Source organism: Rhamphochromis longiceps, linkage group LG22 (assembly GCF_057381845.1).
Source record: "Rhamphochromis longiceps isolate RC_006_pf linkage group LG22, R_longiceps_female_GT1.1, whole genome shotgun sequence".
NCBI lineage: Eukaryota > Metazoa > Chordata > Actinopteri > Cichliformes > Cichlidae > Rhamphochromis > Rhamphochromis longiceps.
In genome coordinates, this window is record NC_140577.1 from 74,543 (window position 1) to 98,753 (window position 24,211).

At 45.6% G+C, this 24,211-nt stretch overlaps 1 protein-coding gene across 1 annotated transcript; it reads right to left on the reverse strand.

Moving 5' to 3' along the window:
* Positions 1–19,406: 19,406 nt before the first annotated feature.
* LOC146642986 (acidic leucine-rich nuclear phosphoprotein 32 family member E-like) lies at positions 19,407–24,055 on the reverse strand. Its single transcript, XM_085397121.1, has 7 exons — positions 23,834–24,055; positions 22,308–22,457; positions 21,863–21,985; positions 21,623–21,785; positions 21,428–21,549; positions 20,851–20,884; positions 19,407–20,766 (listed from the first exon to the last, which is right to left on the reverse strand). The coding sequence occupies exons 1-7, from the start codon at positions 24,053–24,055 to the stop codon at positions 20,681–20,683; spliced, it is 900 nt and encodes a 299-aa protein (XP_085253247.1). The 3' UTR covers positions 19,407–20,680.
* Between the last annotated feature and the right edge of the window lie 156 nt (positions 24,056–24,211).

Here is a 24,211-nt window from a genome sequence, read left to right on the forward strand (position 1 = left end):
TGCGCACCTGCGCACCACTTATGTGCAGCCCTGGTTATTTAGCTCGTCATATTGCAGCCACAGAAATTATTTTGTCCATGAAACCATAAAGCTGCACTTTCTTTTTGCCTTATAGTCTGATTTGTCATAACTTTTCCGTTTTAGCTTACTATGCAAACTTGTCATGTTTGCATAGTAAGCTAACGATTGATAAGACAATGTCAGAGGAATTGGTGCTCAAATTATCATCACTCACAGATCAGTGCTGTCGCTATCTATACACAGTTCACACAATTGCAAAGTGAAAGCAAAAAACAAGCGCAAATTCAAACGCGATTTCAATATGTCACATATTGACAGTGGCTCACCGATGCCAATGACATAATTACCCAGCTACATTTCCGAAAGAATGCAAAAGCATTGACATACCTGTATATTTTTCCTTCCTACAATAGGCCGACGGGCAGGGCAGAGATAGATTTTGGTAGCTGGACTGGAAAAATCGCTAGCCCCGGGACGTCGGGCTAGCGATTTTGCGAGCCCTGTATCTGATTGAGGAATCGCTCATCTTTGGAAAAGAGAGTTTATTACAGAGAAATGTCTCTTTCCAAAATAAAAGCTATACTATACGCTTCTTCTGGGCTATATTCTCAGCAGCATATTAAACATATCAGGTCCCCATAAGGAGAATCCTGTGCTAACGGCTGTCTAAATGACTCGGGTAAAGTTAGTAGCATGCGTGCTTGTTGTTTTTGTCTGCTTCCACTTGTCTTTGCACGAGGATGATGTCGGTGTAAATGTGCAGTGATACTCGTTGTGTTCCCACTAGTGCTGTCAGCGTTAATCTGAAATGACGTTAACGGCACAACACGGCAAATCTCCGTTAAAGAGCTACCGCGGATCGCCCCGTTCGTGGGGCTGGACGGCCAACACGTTAACGAGCTAACTGCGCTAACGCAGTAGTTCCCACCAATGTAATTGAGCATTGGTGGCACATCCGACATACTGTTTTACTTTAGTCCATGACGCGCTTACCTTCAGGGTCATACGTCACATGAAAACCAAAATACTTCCAAAGGCCAGATCTGAATGAGGGTGGGGGAGGTTCAGTTTGCCATGTTGCAAGGATTAAAAATTTTGTATTGTTCGATACATATGCGTACCGAACTGAAAGCACTGTATCGAACGGTTCAATATCGATACGAATATCGTTGCACCCCTAGTAGCTACACACCACATCGGTGAGTTCATCCAAATCACAAGTGTTCTCTTGAAACCAGGACCAGTCAGTGCAATCAAAACACCCCTGAAGGGCAACACAACTGTCTTTTGTCCAGACATTAGTCCGCTTCACACAGGCCTTCTCCCTCCTAATCACAGATCTGTAGGCAGGGAGGAGGTGAATAACATTGTGATCCGAGGAACATAGTGCAGGTCCGGCCACAGACTTATATGCCCCCTTAATTGGTCCATAACACAAATACAGCGTTTTATTATGCCTTGTAGGACAAGTGACATGTTGAAATAAATTGTTCAGTGATTTCTTGAGATTACAACTGTTAGAATCACTAAGAATAAAAATTAGGAGCATCCAGAGAGAGAGTCTGCAGGTTGTGTACCACTTTAAAAATGGTGTTGGCAGTAACTTTAACGTCAGCTTTAGGATGAATGTAAACCACAGCGCCCAAGAGTCTTTTGTTCTTTTTCAATCAAACAGACAGACAAACAGCAATTCAGTCTCTTTGTTTCCACCCATTGTTTAAAGATGGCTGAAAATTGCACAAAGTGAAACTCATCAGGTTTAACCTCAAGCTTAAGAATGACAACCTCAGATTCAGGTCATATGACACAAATCCAGCTGCACTATTGGCCTAGTGCCCAGTGTGACACACACACACACACACACGCACACACGCGCACACGCACGCGCGCGCACACACACACACACACACACACACACACACACACACACACACACACACACACACACAGAGAGAGAGAGTGGGTCAGTGAGCTGTGATAAAGAGCTGAGCAGATGTAGGCCAGGACATCACGCATGCATACATGATCACGTGTGTGTGTGATCATGTATGCATGCGTGAGCATTTCCTGATGACTAATCTGCTGCCATCATGTGTGCACTGAAATCCAGATTTACCTTAAAGGGACAGGCTGTTTCTCTGTACGTGAACATTCACGTTTAAACTCTGAGGGCAGCAGGCAGAGAAGCATTTTTAATGATCTCATTAAAGATTAAAATAGACTTAGTCTGGGTGAAAATTGTTTTTGTTGATGCAGTGATCCTTCTTTATGCCAAAATTATTTTAAAAGTCCTTTAAAGGCATATATCTTTTAATTTGGGTTGTATAGGCTGCAACGTACTGCAAACTTTCCTGTGATATCAGTTTGCACCACAAGATAAGAACATGTTCTTAGTTAAAGTGGACATGAAACGTCACATGTATAAAGGCTCATGTACAGCCTGCTCTCAGACACTCACTCTGTAACTCTGTGTGTGAAGCTGGATTTAAGAAATCAGTCTTTACAGGTAAAGTTTTTAGAGAATCCTTAGTCTAACAGCGTTCATTTTGTTTCACCTGTGAAAGGTACCTGCAGAGGTTACTGAAACAGGGGAGAGGCCCATCAAACTCACCTTGATGTGTGGGAACATTTAATCTCTGGTGGCTGTCAGAGGGACTGCAGTTTTTAGAGCTTAAAAGAATAGAATAGAATAATCCTTTAATTGTCCCACAAGGGGAAAATTGGTTGTAACAGCAGCAGAATAAAAGCACATCTACAAACAGAAGAGAGAAACAAACAATTTTTACAGAAAAAAATATTTATGGACAATAATTACAAAAACAGACAGTTTATTAAAGTACAGTTATTAAAGTATAGGGTTTTTTTTATATAAACTGAGATAGGTAATATGCAGCTATAACAGTAGTAGTTGTTTGGTTGATGAGTGCAGTTACAGCGCTGATGTAAACATCTGTGTTTGTTGGGAGCAGTTCTGATTGTGCAGTCTGACAGTTGCAGGTAGGAAGGACCTGCAGAAACGCTCCTTCATGCATCGAGGATGCAGTAGTCGGTCACAGAAGCAGCTCTGCAGCAACACTTACATGCATGGGGTGGGAGGCTCTGTCCATCAGAGATGTTATTTTTCCACAGTCCTTCTGTCTCCCACCACCTGCACTGGGTCCAGGGTGCATCCCAGAACAGAGCTGGCCTTCCTGATGAGTTTACCCAACCTCTTCCTCTCAGCTGCCGATAAACTGCTGCTCCAACATACCTCACTGTAAAAAATGACAGATGTCACCACAGAGTCATAGAAGGTCTTTAAAAGCGCTCCCTGGACTCCAAATGACCTCAGCCGCCTCAGCAGGTGGAGTCTGCTCTGACCCTTCCTGTAAAGAGTATCAGTGTTGTGGCTCCAGTCCAGCTTCCTAGGTTTGTTAATATTTCAGGTGGATGCGCAACCACCAATCGCACAACAACTTCAAACAATGACAGAAACGCAGCTGTTTGTGACGGTAACACCAGTAACAACAACCGTTTAATAAACGACAGCAGATCTGCTGTTCGGCGTCCTATGGAGACAGAGGAGGTCAGGTGACACCAAATTTCATCAGGTACAGGCACGAAGCTGAACAAACAGGGAATGAGTATCAGGAGGAGGTGAAGAAACAAAGTGAGGTGGGGTAGTACGAGAGGAGAGGAGAGGAGGAGTAAAGGAGGTCGAGGCTTTGAACAGACGCCGCGGGCTCTGAGTCCCGGCGAGCACGTTTCCCCTCCCCCATATCCTCACTAATCCCTCCAGTGAGAACAGGCTGTAACGCCGAACGAGCACACTGGCCTCTTATGTGTGTGCGTGTTAATAAAACATGGAATAACCCCGCCCCCACCTCGTCGCGGCTGTATTCGGTGGGCGAGCGAGCATTATAACTCAACGAGAGAGAGAGCATTAATAATTTACTGAACATGAATCAGAAGTCGCGGCCGCTGCAGTCTGAGTGAATAACCCAGTTTAAGCACGCACACACGGTCACACCGACAAACAGCAACAAAGCGTTTCCTGTTTCACCTTCTCAGGTGGGAACAAACAAAGCAGCCCATCTTATCTTAATGACCTTTTTCCTACTATGGCGGTGCATGTAGACGCAGCGACCTCACGCTCTCCTGAAAATGCGGTGTTTTGTTCGTCAAGTAAGTGTCTTTCTGCAAGTGTTTCTCGGCAGTCCACGTCGGAATATGTGTACAGTCGTCAGGCTCTCTTACACATTCGGAGAAGCAAGATTTGCCAAGTTTTGAACACTAACGTTGAGATGCTAAGGGAGATAGGACTTCTGCGACAGCCTGCTAGCTGGCCTAGCAACTCACCGGACTCGCCTGCTACCCCTTCCTGGGCAAGGAGGTGTCGAAAGCGGTGCGCTAGGACAAGGAAGCGGGGCAAGTGCGGAGGTGTCCGAGTCAGGCTTGAGGCTAAGCCAACTCGCCCAGCCGTACCATCGATCCTCTTGGCCAACGTACGATCTCTGGACAATAAAATGGACAACATACGACTTCTGAGATCAGCGAATCGCAAAGTAAGTGACTGTTGTGTGCTAGTTTTCACTGAGACATGGCTTAATGACAACATTCCGGACTCGGCCATACAACTGGAGCAGCTAGCATGCTACAGAGCCAACAGGGCTCTCGTAGACGGAGGCAAGACCCGAGGTGGTGGGGTCTGTGTTTACATCCGTGACGAGTGGTGTCGTGATGCCACTGTAGTACGCAAACACTGCTCATCACTGGCGGAGTTCATGATCGTGAAGTGTCGCCCTTTCTATTTGCCCAGGGAGGTAAGTTCGATCTTGTTGGTTGCTACTTATATACCTCCATCTAGCAACAACAGCGATAGAAATGCGGCGCTGAACGAACTGTATCAGGCCATCAGTGAGCAACAAACAGCACACCCAGACGGTTTCATCATCCTCGCAGGAGACTTTAATCATGCTGATCTTAAAACTGCTCTCCCAAAGTTTCATCAGCATGTACATTTTCCAACAAGGGGGGACAACATATTGGACTTGGTCTACACACAGGAAAATGGAGCATACAAAGCCACCCCCCTCCCCCATATCGGCACCTCTGATCACCTCACTGTTATGCTAATGCCAGAGACAAGGCCTTCAGAGCTGGGGATGAAATAGGCCTGAGAACAGCGAGAGCCAACCTGTCACGTGGCATCAGGAAAGCGAAACAGGACTACACACACAAGATAACCTCCCACTTCAATGATAGCAAGGACGCAAGAAGCCTATGGCAAGGCATCCAGGCTATTACAGACTACAAGCCTGTAGCGCATAGCTGTGAGAGCGACACCACTCTGCTCAACAACCTGAACAGCTTCTTTGCATGATTTGAAGCACAGAACAACACACGCCCACAGAAAACACCACCACCTCCACACGACCAGCCTCTGTGCCTGTCTGCTGCCAGCGTGAAGAGGACACTCATCACCATCAACGCCCGGAAAGCAGCGGGTCCAGATAACATCCCTGGTAGTGTGCTGAAAGACTGCACAGAGGAGCTGAAGAATGTCTTCACAGACATCTTTAACACCTCCCTGAGGCAAGCCACTGTCCCATCATGCTTCAAGACTGCCACCATCATACCTGTGCCAAAGAAACCATCCCCAGCCTGTTTCAATGACTACCGCCCCGTGGCACTGACACCCATTATTATGAAGTGCTTTGAACGACTAGTCATGTCACACATCAAATCCATCCTACCTCCCACCCTGGACCCATACCAGTTCCCATACAGAGCGAAACGATCCACAGAGGATGCAATCTGCTCTGCCCTCCACCCAGCCCTAACTCATCTGGACAAGAAAGACTCATATGTGAGAATGCTGTTCATAGACTTTAGCTCAGGATTCAACACCATAATACCACAACAACTCATTTGTAAACTGGACAGACTGGGCCTCAGCACCTCCCTCTGCAACTGGCTGCTGGATTTCCTCAGCCAGAGGCCTCAAGCGGTGCGAGTGGGCAACAAGGTCTCAAACAGCATCACCCTGAGCACGGGGGCTCCACAAGGCTGTGTGCTCAGTCCTCTGCAGAGGTGTGGACTCGAGTCACATGACTTGGACTCGAGTCAGACTCGAGTCATTAATTTTATGACTTTAGACTTGACTTGAAAAAATGTTGTAAGACTTGTGACTTGACTTGGACTTTTACACCAATGACTTGGGACTTGAATTGGACTTGAACCGGTTTACTTGAAAAGACTTGATATTTTACCCCAAATATAAAATTTAACATGCATATTATATAGAGATTGAAAATGTGACGTCATTCACGGGTAGAACCGCAAAGGATTCTGGGAACTCGTGGCAAGAGGTACTAACCCACGCAGGCTTTCAATTAAAATCAGTTATACAGCGATAAAAAGAAACACAAAAATGTCAAGAAGCCGTTGTATTATTAACTGCAATAGCCGGTCGCATGACAGCCACGGGAAGCCGACGGGTAAAGAGATCGGTTGTTATCGGATTACGTCGTTGAGGAGAAATTGTTCGAGCCATGTTTCCGAAGTAACAAAGAGGCGACGGATGGCCTGGATTGCAGCCATTCAAAGACCAAATATAACGTCCCAGAACACTCCAGCTCACAGGTTAGTCTGCTCCAAGCATTTCCACAAAGGTCAGTGTTTTTTAGTAGTTAATACGTCATTTTCATAACATAATTGGTGATATAGGTTACAAGCAAGTCTGGCGCTGAACAGAAATTGTCGCGCTATGCTCCTTTATTTATTGTGCATAAATAGTGAATTGTCCTGACACAATATTGCGTTTCGCTTCTGTTATTATGGTACATTGACAAAAACATATACTTTTATTCACAGGATAAAACAGGTTTTTTGTATCACTAATTGCCCAGTACGATTACAGCATACAGTATTATTGTCACTGCTACATTTCTGTGATGCTACCAGAAATTATTTCCACTACTAATTAATTACCGTTGAGCTCAAAGGTCCTATTAATAAACTGTTAACGAATGTGTATTTATGAAGACGATTTGTGAGACTGGTAAACTTATGATACGTACGATGGTCTTTCGTTCTACACGGTGCATTTCAAGGTCCTGCACCCATCCGTCGGTAAACTGTACCTGGGCTTGTTGCAGTGACCTGAAGTTACTAAACTTCATGAGTGTATGCACTCACTCCAAGAACCGTATGATTATAAATATGCATATAAATATGCTACGATGAGATAGCTGACTTCATCTAACTAGCAAATGTTGTCCAGGCTACGTTGGTGATACAGTTTTTTTTAATGTGTATGATATTTTTGTCATGCGATTTTAAAGCCGGTCCTACAACCGCATCCAAGAATAACATGCAGCTTATCTCAGAACTGTCGGTGAAAACTATTCTTGGAGCTAAGTTTAATTGAGCTGCATTTTAAAGAGGTGCAATTTCACAATTTGTGTATATTTTCTAAGTTCACTATTTTGTCATGTGTTGAGAAAAACACAGATTTTAAAATTACATGGTCTAACATTTACATTTAGCATAACTGCAACATTATTTTTTCGTTTTTTTTTTTTAAAGACTCGAAAGGACTTGAAATTCAAAATTTCAGACTTGTGACTTTACTCGGACTTTTACACCAGTGACTTGAGACTCGACTCTGACTGGCCTGACATTACTTGAGACTTGACTTGAGACTTGAGGATAAAGACTTGAGACTTACTTGAGACTTGCAAAACAATGACTTGGTCCCACCTCTGGTCCTCTGCTCTTCACCCTGTTGACACATGACTGCACACCAACCTACAGCTCCAACCACCTTGTGAAGTTTGCGGACGACACAACGCTAGTGGGGCTCATCACTGAGGGCGATGAGATCCACTACAGGAAAGAGGTTGAGCTCCTGACCACGTGGTGCAGAGACAACAACCCCCTGCTAAATGTTAGTAAGACCAAGGAGATTATTGTCAACTTCCAGAGAGGCCACACCTGTCACCCCCCCTTGACCATCGACGGCGCTGCGGTGGAGAGGGTGAGCAGCACCAAGTTCCTGGGGGTGCACATCAGTGAGGACCTCTCTTGGACCACCAACACAGCATCACTGGCCAAAAAAGCACAACAGCGCCTCTACTTCCTGCGCAAACTCAAGCGGGCAAGTGCTCCACCACCCATCCTGACCACATTCTACAGAGGAACTATTGAAAGTATCCTCTCCAGCTGCATCACTGTGTGGGGCGGTAGCTGCACTGACTATAACAGGAAAGCTCTACAACGCATTGTGAGAACAGCTGAGAGGATAGTTGGTGTACCACTCCCCTCCCTGCAAGACATTTACACCACTCGCCTCACCCGCAAAGCCATCACAATTGTCAACGATGCAACCCACCCCACGCACTGTCTGTTCAGCCTCCTGCCCTCTGGAAAGAGATACAGAAGTCTCCACTCCCGCACTACCAGGCTCACCAACAGCTTCATCCACCAGGCTGTGAGACTGCTGAACTCTCTTCCCTCCCGGCTCCCAGCCAGCAGAATCACCAGATTGGCAGAAGTATAGGAAGACAGACTGGACTCTACCCCTCCCACCCCCCATCCACGCACACTCTCCAACAAGGAAACACTCTCTGAATCAAGAACTGGAAAACATTTCTGACTGGAAACAACTACCTCTGCATTGCAATTGCACACACCTGCTGCTATATATTTTTAGTATTTCTTTTAGCACTATTTATATTATTATATTACTATTACTGCTGCTATAGTCTTATGCTGCATTAAAACAAAATACCCCTACCAACCACAACCTGGGACTACCTCAAGTAGACTAGTATACTATTTTCCAGGGAACACTGTTGGAACACTTTATTTTATTTATTTTTTGTCTACCCTGTTACCTATTTAATATTACCTCATTGTTAGGGCTGTTTTTGTTGTGCATCTGCACTTTATTGTTGTCAATGTCTACGCATGGGACAGTGTGAAACGTAATTTCAATTCCTTTGTATGGCAAGTACATTTGAAGAAATTGACAAATAAAGTTTTCTATTCTATACTATTCTATTCTAGTACCATATCACCCTATTAGAGCACTTCGCTCTCGCTCTGCAGGCCTACTTGTTGTTCCTAGAGTATTTAAAAGTAGAATGGGAGGCAGAGCCTTCAGTTTTCAGGCCCCTCTTCTGTGGAACCAGCTTCCAGTTTGCATTCAGGAGACAGACACTATCTCTACTTTCAAGATTAGGCTTCAAACTTTCCTTTTTGCTAAAGCATATAGTTGCCTACACAAAAATATGGGCACACGTTGGATCTTGTTTTAACTCATAATTTACCTGTCTCTAACTTAGAGGTTTGCGATGTTGTATGTTCAGACCATAGGCCCGTCCTGTTTGAGGTTTTCCTTCCTTGTACCAAAGTTAATCTTCCTCCTGTTGCTGCTAGGAGCTGTCGTATTTTTAACCCTTCCTCTGCTGGACAGTTCTCTATTGTTTTTAAATCAGAATGGCGGCCTTCCTGATTTCATATGCAATGATACAGAAGAGCTGAGTACGTGGTTTTACTCTGTCTGTCAAACTGCTTTAGATTCAGTGGCCCCCTTTAAGCTTAGGCAAGCAAAAGCCAAATCTGAACCCTGGCTGAATGAAGACACCCGGGCTGCCAGAAGAAAGTGTAGGAGAGCTGAACGTAAATGGATGAAGGATCAACTGCAGGTGTCATACCAAATGTTACAAGACTACTGGAATTCTTACCAGAAAACTGTAAAAGATGCTAAGAGGAAACATTTTGCTGCTATTATTCAGGCAAATTGTCGTAAGCCTCATGTCTTATTTAAGACTATTGGCATGGTCCTTCATGCTCCACAGACTGCTGGTGTCGAGTCTTCTCAGGAAATTTGTGAAAACTTCCTACACTTTTTTATTGATAAAGTGCCATCTGTCAAAGCGCAGACTTCCCAGTCCGTTCTCGACCCTTCTACCCCTGTCCCTAGTTCTGCTGTCTTTGACAGGTTCGAGCCAGTTTCCTTGCTCTGCCTGCAGGAGTTGGTTGCTCACATGAAGCTCTCAGGTTCCCGTTATGATGCTCTCCCTCCTCGATTTTTCAAAGAGGTTTTTCTCACTATAGAGATTGAAAATGTGACGTCATTCAGGGGTAAAACCGCAAAGAATTCTGGGAACTCGTGGCAAGAGGTACTAGCGCACGCAGGCTTTAAATTGAAATCAGCTATACAGCGATAAAAAGAAACACAAAAATGTCAAGAAGCTGTTGTGTTATTAACTGCAATAGCCGGTCGCATGACAGCCACGGGAAGCCGACGGGTAAAGAGATCGTTTTTATCGGATTACGTCGTTGAAGAGAAATTGTTCGAGCCATGTTTCCGAAGTAACAAAGAGGCGACTGGATTGCAGCCATTCAAAGACAAAATATAACGTCCCAGAACACTCCAGCTCACAGGTTAGTCTGCTCCAAGCATTTCCACAAAGGTCAGTCTGCTGTTGTAGTTAATGCGTCATTTTTCTTAACATAATTGGTGATATAGGTTACAAGCAAGTCTGGCGCTGAACAGAAATTGTGGCGCTATGCTCCTTTATTTATTGTGCATAAATAATAATAATAATAATAATGGATTGGATTTATATAGCGCTTTTCAAGGCACCCAAAGCGCTTTACAATACCACTATTCATTCACTCTCACATTCACACACTGGTGGAGGCAGCTACAGGTGTAGCCACAGCTGCCCTGGGGCAGACTGACAGAAGCGAGGCTGCCATATTGCGCCATCGGCCCCTCTGGCTAACACCAGTAGGCAAGTAGGGTAAAGTGTCTTGCCCAAGGACACAACGACCAGGACAGAGAGCCCAGGGATCGAACCGGCGACCTTCCGGTTACAGATGCGATTCCCAACCCCCTGAGCCACGGTCGCCACGGTCGACAATAGTGAATTGTCCTCACACAATATTGCATTACGCTTCTGTTATTACCATGGTACACTGACAAAAACATATACTTTTATTCACAGGATAAAACAGTTGTTTTGTATCACTAATTGTCCAGTACGATTACAGCATACAGTATTATTGTCACTGCTACATTTCTGTAATGCTACCAGAAATTATTTCCACTACTAATTAATTACCATTGAGCTCAAAGGTCCTATTAATAAACGGTTAACGAATGTGTATTTATGAAGAAGATTTGTGAGACTGGTAAACTTATGATACGTACGATGGTCTTTCGTTCTACACGGTGCATTTCAAGGTCCTGCACCCATCCGTCGGTAAACTGTACCTGGGCTTGTTGCAGTGACCTGAAGTTACTAAACTTCACGAGTGTATGCACTCACTCCAAGAAGCGTATAATTATAAATATGAGTGTGGTGACGTTGGGCAGCACGCTAACGTCTTTTGTCCACTCTGTGTGCTCGTAAGGGTCTAACACTTTCACTGGTTTGATTTTTTTCCTCGTATCTTTTCTTTGACTTTTCATTAAGTCTGTCTTTGTACGGACCGGCATTGTTCTCCTTCGTTTTGTACATACCTTTTTGGGGGGCAAAGAAAAAGCAAGAATTTATTGGAACCGAAGAATGAACGTTTTGCGGTGCTGCAAATGCTTGCATTTGATGCGGTACTTGGATTGTTTTGCCACGAGTTACCGGCATGCAATGCGCGAAAGTCACGTGGTCTGTCAATCTCTATAGCATCAACTGTACAATCCATTGTAAATAGTAGTCTGTCCTCTGGTGTTGTACCAGTCAATCTCAAACATGCAGTGATTCAGCCTCTACTCAAGAAACCTGCTCTTGATCATGATATTATTGCGAATTACAGACCTATTTCCAAACTGCCTTTTATCTCAAAGATTCTTGAAAAGGTAGTTTACAAGCAATTAATGTCCTTCCTAGAAGAACACGGTATTTTAGAAGTTTTCCAATCTGGTTTTAAAGCTTTACATAGTACCGAATCTGCCCTTTTAAGAGTTTTTAATGATGTGTTTTTGGCAAATGACTCAGGTGACTGTGTTATTATTGTGCTGTTAGATTTAACTGCTGCTTTTGATACAGTGGATCACAATATTTTCATTTCCCGTTTAGAGCAGTTGGTGGGTATGCGGAGTACCGCACTGCAGTGGCTCAGATCCTATTTGGCAGAGTGAACTTTCTCTGTGAAACTGGGGGAGTTTGTATCCTCTGTTGCTTCTCTTCAATGTGGGGTCCCACAGGGTTCAGTTTTAGGCCCGCTTCTTTTCTCTCTATATCTCCGACCCCTTGGGTCTATTTTCAGGAAACATGGGATTTCTTTCCACTGCTACGCCGATGACTCCCAGATTTATTTCCCACTTAAAAAGATAAATGGCTTCTCAGTAGACCCGCTGCTCAGATGCCTTGATGAAATAAGGGCCTGGATGGCTTTGAACGTTTTACATTTTAATGAACAGAAAACAGAAGTGATGGTTTTTGGTGGCGCTTCTGAGGCCACTATTATAGATCTTGGTCAAAGGAGCTTGCAAAGAAAAGCGTCTGGACTTCTTTAGGTTGCTTGAAGACGTTTCACCTCTCATCCGAGAAGCTTCTTCAGTTCTAAGGTCAAATGGTGGAGAGTCCCAGATATAAACCTTGTGGGAGTTTCCCCCCCACAGAGGGACAAAACGACCCCCTGATGATCCTCTAATCGCCTGAGCCAAGGTGTGAAACTGGGTGTGGGTCCCAATCAGCCAGAGTTTCAGGTGTGTTCATTGTGAAACCTGGCCCCACCTTATCATGCGAATTCCTGAGGTCAGATGGCCCAGGATGTGAGTGGGCGTTAAGGCGTCTGGGAAGGATCTCAAAACTGGATTATAGATGGCAGAGACTTGGTGTCATAAGCCCCGCCTCTGTTCAAAGATGGTCGCTCACAGTGGACATAGATGGCTTCTTTCACTCCTCTTTCAAACCATCTGTCCTCTCTGTCCAAAATGTGAACATTGGCATCCTCGAAAGAGTGACCTTTATCCTCGAAGTTTACCGGAAGCCCACACACACGGACCAGTACCTCCTCTTTGACTCCCATCACCCTCTGGAACACAAACTTGGAGTAATCAGGACCCTACACCACCGGGCAGAACATGTTCCCTCTAAGCCTGAAGGAAAAAAGAACGAACACACACATGTAAAGGAAGCACTCAAAACGTGCGGCTATCCTAAATGGGCGTTCTTAAAGTCAGCAAAGAGGCACAGAAAAGAAGACCAGACACCAGCGAGGGAGGATAAGAAGGACAGATGCAACAACATTGTCATCCCCTGTGTAGCCGGTGTATCAGAGAAACTCAGGAGAGTTTTCTCCAAGCATGACATCCCAGTGTATTTCAGACCCAGCAACACACTCAGAGACAAACTGGTTCACCCGAAAGACAAAACGCCAAAACACAAACTTAACAATGTGGTGTATGCTGTACAGTGCAGCGAGGAATGCTCAGACCTCTACATTGGAGAGACCAAACAGCCACTTCACAAGCGCATGGCACAACACAGAAGAGCCACCTCCACAGGACAAGACTCAGCAGTCCATCTGCATCTTAAGGATAAAGGACACTCTTTCGAGGATGCCAATGTTCACATTTTGGACAGAGAGGACAGATGGTTTGAAAGAGGAGTGAAAGAAGCCATCTATGTCCACTGTGAGCGACCATCTTTGAACAGAGGCGGGGCTTATGACACCAACTCTCTGCCATCTATAATCCAGTTTTGAGTTCCCTCCCCAGACGCCTTAACGCCCACTCACATCCTGGGCCATCTGACCTCAGGAATTCGCATGATAAGGTGGGGCCAGGTTTCACAATGAACACACCCGAAACCCTGGCTGATTGGGACCCACACCCAGTTTCACACCTTGGCTCAGGCGATTAGAGGATCATCAGGGGGTCCTTTTGTCCCTCTGTGGGGGGAAACTCCCACTGGGTTTATATCTGGGAGTCTCTACCATTTGACCTTAGAACTGAAGAAGCTTCTCGGATGAGAGGTGAAACGTCTTCAAGCAACTTAAAGAAGTCCAGACGCTTTTCTTTGCAAGCTCCTTTGACTACGATGACCTGGATGACTGAGAACCTTCACAGACATTATAGATCTTGGTTCACTGGCACAGTATGTTAAACCAGTCATCACTAATCTGGGAGTTAAAATAGAGGCAAATCTTAAACTTGAAAGCCAGGTCAGAGCTGTTGTAAGATCTAGCTTTTTTCATTTGAGGGAATTAGCCAAAATAAAGCCTATCTTATCGAAACAGCATTTTGAGACAGTAATCCATGCCTTTGTTACTTCTAGGCTGGATTATTGTAACGCACTTTATTTTGGGCTTAGTGATGCGTCCATTAGGCGGCTGCAGGTTGTGCATAATGCTGCAGCACGTCTTTTAACTGTTACAAAAAAGTTTGAGCACATTACCCCAATTTTAATTTCACTCCACTGGCTACCTGTACATTTTAGGATTGTTTTTAAAATTCTCTTATTTGCTTTTAAATCTCTTAATGGCCGGCCCCCCCCTACCTCTCGGAGCTACTACAACCATATAAACCTGCCCGTTCCCTTAGGCCCGCCAATCAGCAGCTCCTTAAGGCACCAAAAACTAAGTATAAATTTAAAGGTGATCGTGCTTTTGCTGTAGTTGCTCCAAAGTTGTGGAATGATCTACCCTTGCATGTAAGGCAGGCCTCTTCTCTCTCTGAATTTAAAAGTCTTCTTAAAACATATTTATTCGCTGAAGCCTTTGGCATTGATTAGAGGGGTTGACTCAATTTGTTTTAACATGTTTCAATTTATTTTAGTTTTTTAGTTATTTATTTTATCTTATCTCATTTTAATTTTCTTTACTTATGCTATTAGCATGTACAGCACTTTGTGAACTCTGGTTTTATGTTAAAGTGCTTTATAAATAAAGGTGGTATGGTATGGTATAGTTAGGGCTGGACCAGGTGACCCTGGATCCTCCCTTAGTTATGCTGCAATAGACGTAGGCTGCCGGGGATTCCCATGATGCAGTGGGTGTTTCTTCTTCATGTTCAACAAACATGTTTACAGCCTGATCAGACCTGAACTATGACTCACCTGGATTGAAGTGTGCATTATCAAGGGCATGGCCTCTGAAGCTGCTGGTCATACTCGTCATACTCTGCTTTGCAGCTGACGATTGGTTGCTGGTGGACACTCCACGCTCTGGTTGCCTGGGGAACCCTCTAATGTATTTAGTACCAGGTCGTATGCCACTTCTGGGTTTTCTTCAGTCTCATTGGATCATCTGGATGTTGTGTTTATTTCGGGTCCAACACTTCCTGTTGCTGACGGTCACTTCCTGTGAGGAGAAAGAGCTCTGGTCACTACTTCGATGTAAATCAATGTGGACAAAGACTGGCATTCAGGTTAGCTGCTGGCCTGCCAGCCCAGTGGAAGCTGCACGGAGTGGAAGTGGCTAACTTAACTCCTGGGTTGCTCAGATTCATCAATCAATGAAGCAATCACACAAATATAAACAAGCAGAGTGAGGGGGCGTGGCTTAAAACCAAAGTCACAGCAAGCAACCTGGGGGCGATCAAGAAGCTTCCTACTTGACCTCCATCTTTGTCTACAGTCTGTGTAAAGGTGATTCCAACAGTCTGCAGCAGGTCAGAAACAAACCTGAGACTCCGCCTTCTCCCCAGGTCATCACCTGTCCCACACAGCGACTGTCAGGCTGACTTCCTCACGCGGAGGAGGAGGCACCCCTCTTAGCAACAGAACTAAAAATACTGCCTGTTTACTGTTTGTGTGTGTGTTTGTGCGCATCTTTAAAATATCATGACAACCAAAAGCTTTTAGTTCAGAGAGTTTAAAGATTTCAAAGAAGCAGAAACACAAGAAGACCACACACACACACACACACACACACACACACACACACACACACACACACACACACACACACACACACACACACACAGCTGAATGACACTCTTGCTGCGAGTCAGACTGATGGTGCGTTCCAGATTAACAACCCCACCTCAGCTTTCCCCTCCAACCCCGGCTTAACATTCCAAGATGGCGGCAGTGACGGTAAACAGCTGTTTCTAACGTTTTTCCTTATTTGAGCTGATGGAGTAACAAAGAAGCTGATGGTATACAAATGTAGCACAGTTAACAGACAGCTGTACTGCGTATTACTGCTGTGCTGAGAAAAGTTACATGTTCAGAATTTACCTGAAAATAACACTCTGTAGATCTGTTTACCTCACACCGCTACATCTGTATATATGTAGCACATCTGTATATTTGTTCATAGTACACCTGTATATCTGCCCGTCTGTATAGCAATATAGAACATCTGTATGGTGCACAGATCATCTGTATATCTGTACATTTGTTTGTAGTTCAGCTGTATATTTGCTCTTTCTGTACATCATCTGTTCATAACTATTCCACCATTTAAACTACCCTTATCTGTCTATATCAGTACATCTCTATATTTGCTCTCTACTTAACTTATCTGTATGTATTCTGCTCTTATTGCACTTGCTACTCTTGCACTTCTGATTAGATGCAAACTGTATTTCGTTACCCTGTATTTATACATGTGTAATGACAATAGAGTTGAATCCTAATCCCTGCCACACAATCATTCCATCGATCAGTCAAGTCTAAGCAGTCTGTAAGCGCCGTGATAGCCAATGAGCAAGCATGGCGGTGGATAAAATTCTCATCATAAGGCTTCAAAAGCCAGCATGTGAAATCCCACCCACCCATCTTTATACATCTGAATCGCCCCAATCCATTTTTAATAAGTCATCAATAATCAGTCATGTGATGAATCACTTATCGTTAAAATATCAATAACATATAAAACATCTATGTGTGCTCAGGGCACGACCCTGTCTTCCTGGCTTTTTCAGGCCACCATGATGTGGCAAACAGTTTACTGAGTGACAACTCAGTGGCAGCAGGTATATTAAGCCACACCCACTCCAGAGTACTGTTGTTACCTGTGATTATCGTCCTGACTGAATAAAAGGATCAATAAGTGTTAGTGTTTAAAGTTGCTGATTTGCTGTCAGCTGACTAATAAAGAGGAGGAAAGCTGGTGGTTGAACGGCTCAGCAGCAGGACACTGGCACCCTCCACAGGACAAAAAAAGAAAAGAAAAAGCTCAATCTGATCGGTGAACACTGGAAAAACACAATTCCTGTTATTAATCATTGATAGTAGGGGTGCAACGATACTCAAAATTCACGGTTCGGTTCGATACTTTGGTGTCACGGTTCGATATTTTTTCGATACAAAAAAATTTTTCATGCCTTTTTAATTTGTCATTTATTAAAATTATAAATATATATTTTAACTCAAAAGTACAGTTTTTAAATTTAACCCTAACCCTTTTTGAGTGTTTTTTATTTTGACAGCGAATGCGCGCCTGCAGACCACTTATGTGCAGCCCTGGTTATTTAGCTCGTCACATTGCAGCCACAGAAATTCTTTTGTCCATGGAACCATAAAGCTGCACTTTCTTTTTGCCTTATAGTCTGATTTGTCATAACTTCTCCGTTTTGTGGTAAGCTTTTCTTTGGCTGTCACTTCTTCACCCTGACCTGTCTTATTTGGCTCAGCAGAACTGAAATATATATCCTGCTGCTTTTACACATGCACTCACATAAGCTCAGCGATTCTCTGCGCGATCAACCTCTCACATGTTTAAGCTGCGGGAGATTTCACTTGTCATGTTTGCATAGTAAGCTAACGATTAATAAGACGATGTCAGAGGAATTGGTGCACAAATTATCATCACTCACAGATCAGTGCTGTCGCTCTCTATACACAGTTTGCACGATTGCAAAGTGAAAGCAAAAAAACAAGCGCAAATTCAAACGCGACTTCAATATGTCACATATTGACAGTGGCTCACCGATGCCAATGACATAATTACCCAGCTACATTTCTGAAAGAATGCAAAAGCATTGACATATATTTTTCCTACAATAGCCCGACGGGCAGGGCAGAGATAGATTTTGGTAGCCCGACTGAAAAAATCGCTAGCCCCAGGACATCAGGCTAGCGATATTGCGAGCCCTGTATCTGATTGAGGAATCACTCATCTTTGGAAAAGAGAGTTTATTACAGAGAAATGTCTCTTTCCAAAATAAAAGCTATACTATCCGCTTCTTCTGGGCTATATTCTCAGCAGCATAAGGAGAATCATGTGCTAACAGCTGTCTAAATGACTCGGCTAAAGTTAGTAGCATGCTTGTTGTTTTTGTCTTTGCACTAGGATGATGTCGGTGTAAATGTGCAGTCATATTCGTTGTGTTCCCACTAGTGCTTTCAGGTTAATCTCGTTGAAATGACCTTAACGCCACAACACGGCAAATCTCCGTTAACGAGCTACCGCCATCGCCCCGTGCATGGGGCTAGACGGCCAACACGTTAACGAGCTAACTGCGCTAACACACTAGTTCACACCAATGTAATTGAGCATTGCGTGGCACATCCAACATACTGTTTTACTTTAGTCCATGACTCGCTTACCTTCAGGGTCATACGTCACATGAAAACCAAAATAATTCCAAACGCCAGATCTGAATGAGGGTGGGGGAGGTCCATGTTGCAAGGAGAGCTTAACTTCTGTCTCGCTAGCTTGCCCTGCACTCTTCCTTCTGACTATGCTGTCTGTGTTGAGCGCTCAGTGGATCTGCGCTCGACAGTGCAGCCTAGGCGGAGTAGTCGAACGCAGATTCACTGAGCGCTCAACACAGACAGCATCGTCAGAAGGAAAGTTGATAAAATAAATGACAAATGTTGTATTGTTCGATACATATGCATACCGAACCGAAAGCACTGTATCAAACGGTTCAATATCTATACGAATATCGTTGCACCCCTAATTGATAGGTCTACTTTTTTAGCTTCACACTCCTGTAAAAACTTTATTTAAACATGTGATCAGCGATCAATAACATTGAGTTTGTTTTCAGTTAAAAAAATGTAAATGACATTTTTTATTTACAGCTGATTGATATTCACTTCATTCACACGCTCTCAGGATGCTCTGACCAAGCGATAAAGCACAAACAATGATCTGAAACCAGACACTCACCGAGGCTGCTGAAGCCAACCAGCCCTGCGACCTTTGACCCTTCAGGTAACGATGCGATTCCTGTCAAACGATGCAGAGGGCAGTGTCATCGAACAGGTGATAACCAACCGGACGGCCGCTGCGATTGGTTCTTTGTATTCTTGGAAATAAGCACCTGAGCCCAGGTTTTGCAGATACTTCCTGTTGTGATGAGGAGCGCCGGCGTGCAGGTCGGAGGGTTTCATCCTGACTTCCTGTCCTCCTGGAAAGTACTTTTACTCGGGTACTGAGCTCCGTCTCTGCTTTTTCCCCATTGTCCTGAGCACATCACCACACTCTGCTTTTACTTGTTTAAAATCTTTTATTTAAAACTCAAACACCACAAAGAGTAAAACATCTTGACCCTACAGACAGGGTGAGGGTTCAAAGGTCAGAGATGGGGTTACCTCGCTGCAGATACATCAAAATAAAAAACTTCAAAAACCCCAAACTGAGTCTATTTACAGTATTGCCTTAGAAGTGGTGAGTTCACCCTGACCTCAGCAGGTCACACACTTTGACCTGTTGAATGACAACACACCAGTTCAAAGGCAGCAGGGGGCGCTAACACAGCAACAGTAACGACCACTTCAAAGCGACTGTGGTGAGGAAAAACTAACATAAATAAATAAAGTGTATTTTTCATTTTAGATGGAAGGAGTTTAGTGTAACTTTCTTCAAGCCGTTTAGCCTCTGAAATGCATTAAAAACGATCATAAAACATCCAAATCACACAATTTCAGTTTATTTCACATCAGCTGATATTTTCGGAAGCACCGCCCCGTTTTTCCTGACTGGCTCCTGAATGTTCCAGCTTTTACTCTGATGGAGGAGCTGATATCGTGAAAACTCAAACGCTCCCCTCACGTTCTCAGCTTTATTATTAAACTAATCACTTCCTGTTTCACTGTCATGTTTCTCAGAGCTACTGGCTGTAATTGGGCGCTGAGCTGATCACATTTAGTTATAGATTCAGGGCAGAGAAAGTCAAAGGTCAAACAGTAAAACAATAAAAGGAAGGTCATGAGGAAATTTGGAGAGCGCGCCCTGCTGCTGGGAAGGTGAAAGTGCGTTTATCGGATGGCTGCAGTTCCTGCTCGCAGTAAACCACCAACGAAAACCCGAGCAGATAGCGAGGTGGGGCCGGGCTGATCAGACGAAGCGGGCTTGGACTCATTGGTCTAATTTTCGTCTGTCTGTAGCTCTAACACGCTAACGCTGGAAGCTAGTGGCTTTCTGCTGTGTTGGAAGTGTAGGACAAACCATCGGGAGGTCGTTCAGTCCCCTCGGAGGAAACGCCGCCCCTGAAATAATAAAGAAAACGGCGACCAGAGGAGCTGAAACCCACTGAGGACGCGGGAAGCTCAGCAAACTAGCGAGGCGTTCAAACGCGGCTCAAAGTTCGGGGTGGGGAAAAGAGGGAAACGTGGCGTCTTCAGCAGGAAGCGTGGGGTTCGGACAAAATCTCTCAGAAATTCTCTAAAATTAAACACTTGACTCACAAACGCAAACTATCTCAGGGGACGCCGCCGCCAAGGAGAACAGGACGCCACACAGACGGCGGCCAGCTACAAGATTAGACATCATCATCATCGTCATCCTCCTCGCCTTCATCGTTCGCCTGTCTCTTCCTCTTCTGTCCCTGAACGCCCGCCGCATCATCTGCAGAAACAGAACGGACCAATCAGGGCACGCCCCGCCCACCTGGAGCCTAGATACAGCTGCAACACTGAAACACATGCTCACCATCCTCCTCCTCTTCGTCTTCCTCATCGTCATCCTGAGATGAAGCACAGAAAGAAGAGAAGCAGATTTACGTTTCTGACTGGACGCCTCTGACAGGAAGTGAACGAACACGTTATCAGAGGAAACAAATTTAACTCGTCGTCAGGTTCAGAGGACCAAAAGTTCCAAAAACAGATGTAATAGAACATAATGAAAAACAATAATGTAGGAAATAAAAACAAAATGAAATACGTCATAAAAGAAGGATAAACAAATACAAAGAAATGATTACATTACAAATGGAGAAATACAAAAGTGTTGCTTTTGGTGAAAAATTTTTTGTTAATGACAAATAGTTGTTTTGGTGCTTTTAATCCTCAAAACTGTCAGTGACGGGGGGCGTGGCTGACAACAGAAGGTTTGGCTGTCGGACACACACACACACACACACACACACCACACACACACTGCGGGGAAACTCGGGGTTCAGGGTCTTGGCCAAGGACACTTTGTCATGCAGACTGGAGGACCTGGGATTGTCTGCTGACCCCAGGATCATCTGCGGCTCCACCTGCAGGATGAAGCTGGATTTGCTCACCTGGTTTGCGCGGTTCACCTGGAAACCCAGCCCCGCCTCTGCACTCTCCAAGCCGTCCTCGTCCTCGTCTTCCTCCTCATCGTACGCGCCAGTTGGCCCCGCCCCGTCCTCGCCATCCTCATCTGCAAACACGCACACGGGCATGACGAAACAGAGACGAGGAGGAGGACGGCGCTCCGTCTGAGCGGGTCTCACCTTCGTCCTCCGCCTCGGAGTCGGGTGCCTCGTTGTCCTCCTGGTCGAAGCCGTCCAGGTAGGTCACCTGGGGCAGCAGCTCAAACACGCTCTCCCGGTACTCCTCCAGAGACGTGATCTCGCAGTTAAACAGGTCAAGGCTCTGCAGGCTCTTCAGGTGTTGCTACAGGAGGAAACGACACGTTAGAACCTCAGAACGTTTCCTCTGTGAGCATGGCTGGAGCAGCGCAAGAACCTCACCAGCGCCTCCACGGTGCTCAGCTCCTTGATCTTGTTCCCACTCAGGTTCAGGTAGGTCAGGTTTGGACATTTCTCCGACAGCATCTCAAGAGAACCCGACAAATTGTTATCGCTCAGTTCCAACTGAGGGGGAGCAAAGACAAGAATGTCAGGAAAACCATCCGCCAGGAGAACCACAGTCCATGTGTGAAACAAAAAATTAGGATTTCTTCCTTTTCACTTTGTGGGTCCACTACACCTTCATTTACACATTAATTTAGCAGATTTTGATTTTGGTGGCATTGGTTCTTCATACTGCCAGTTACACCTGTCAAAGCACAAAGGCCCCCTGCTCGTTAGATCTCTCCCACCCGCAGAGGGTGCTCTCTGACCTCAAACCCAATCTCCTTCTTCCCCCTGAAAATGTTTGAATGCACCGTTGATGAGGTCAGACAGGTGAGCTCACCTTGCGTAGTTTGGGCAGCGAGGGCAGCTTGGCGAACGAGGTCAGACCAACGTTGACCATGCTGAGGAACTCGAGCTCCGTGAACTCATCGGTCAGACCGTCGACCTCGCCGTCTGCCGAGCGGCTGTTGTCCAGCACCAGCTCTGCGATCTGAGGACAGAGCAGAGCATGATGGGACATAAGCCTCTGTGTGTGTTTTATTAATCAGTTTGAACATGAAGTATTGATGAACCCTATACCTGACTGTACAGAAGACAGAACGTGATAGATGTGATATTTGTTTATTTATCAGTTTATAAGTCAAGCCCGAGTTAACACGAGGACCACAGTCGAGGTCATTCTGAGCCTGTACAAATTATTAATTATACTTACAGGTTGCCTGGCAACTCATATTGATTAAGAAGGCTGCTGTAACATGAGCCAGAGCGAGCCAGGCGTGATGGACAGGTAAACACTCACACTTATAATCAGAGTGGGCGGAGAGTGTGGAAAACCAATCAGAGCAAATAAATAATAATAATAATGGATACTTTATTGATCCCCATGGGGAAATTACTTGTTTTTCTCTGCATTTGACCCATTCACTCAGTGAAGCAGTGGGCAGCCCACTAAGCAGGCGCCCGGGGAGCAGTGTGTAGGGACGGTACCTTGCTCAGGGGTACCTCAGGGTAGCCGTTAAGTGGATTCGAACCGCCGACCTTCCGATCATGGGGCGACCACTTTACCTACTGAGCTATCCCTGCCCCCCAGGGGAAATAAATAAAGGTAAACCCAGTAGAGATGGCTCGACAATGCAGCTGAACAGGTGAGTGCAGAGCAGGTAGTTATCTACATGTAAATTAGCCCTTTTGTCACGTTTGATCGTCCACACAGCCTCCGTCAGCTGGATCAATAATCTGATCGGAGATCAGGGTTAGTGACGTTGACTCTCGCTGGCTTCCTGTTTATGTAACGCGCCCGCACCCCCTCCCGGCTCCTGTAGGGAGGGGGCGGCACTCACCATCTGCTCCCCCCCGAATGGCGGAGCGTGTTATTCAACTGCTGCGGCTTATATAACGCATAAGCGCGCGCACGCGGCACCATACGACGGGCGCACGGACTCCGGTACTTCGCTGTAACGGAGATTAGGACATTCCCGAGCAGTAATCCAGCCCTAATCTGCAAGGCTAAAACCGGTTACCCGGTACTCTCGTTACAGTTACGGCCCGCAGGGTCCGCCAGGAGAGAACATTTCCGCGGTTAATCCGCTTCTGTGACCCGGTACCGCCTCTGAAACGAGCTCCGTGTCGCTGTCCCGGAGGCTCCGAGGAGCGGTCTGTTCCGGGACTCACCGTCCACCCTAGGCGGGTTACCCTGCCTCCTCACGCCGGACCCGCTGGGATTAAGACTATAAACCCGCTGCTATTCGGACGGCCAGAGCTGAAGGATGCTCCGCATCCCGTCGTGACCGTCAGCTGGACGCCCGAGAGCGGGCACCCGGACCCCGGGCGCACCTGCCGGGCCACATCAAAGACCGAACGGCTCACCTCCGCCGGGTTCCGGTTCCGCAGCTCCAGGGTGATCCTCTTCTTCATGTCCATGCTGTGGCGGTGAACGGCTGACGGCGTCCCGGGGTCGGAGCGGTGCCTGCCTTCCTCTGCTGGCTGCCGTTCGCCTACTGATCCTCCATGATACGGCGAGCCCCGCCCACCAACCCACGGGGTTGGACGTGCACGCCTGAGCCACCGCTGATTGGACGGCGGGCACATCAATCAGACTTGATTAGGTCTAGTCCTACCAGATAGGTCGTTTGTCATGAAACCCAGACGGCACTGCAAAGCTTCATGGGAGTTGCAGTTTAATCGCACAAAAGCTTCCTTTTTCTTTCATTGAATTAAAGAAAGATCAGAGTGAAATAAAGCAGT

Excerpts from the sequence above, each read along its gene's own strand:
- LOC146642986 (XM_085397121.1), bottom strand. The coding sequence starts at position 24,055 with ATGTGCCCGCCGTCCAATCAGCGGTGGCTCAGGCGTGCACGTCCAACC. Across the intron at positions 21,786-21,862 it reads TGAGCACCGTGGAGGCGCTG|CAACACCTGAAGAGCCTGCA; the intron begins GTGAGGTTCTTG and ends TTCCTCCTGTAG. Across the intron at positions 21,550-21,622 it reads CTCCGAGGCGGAGGACGAAG|ATGAGGATGGCGAGGACGGG; the intron begins GTGAGACCCGCT and ends GCGTGTTTGCAG.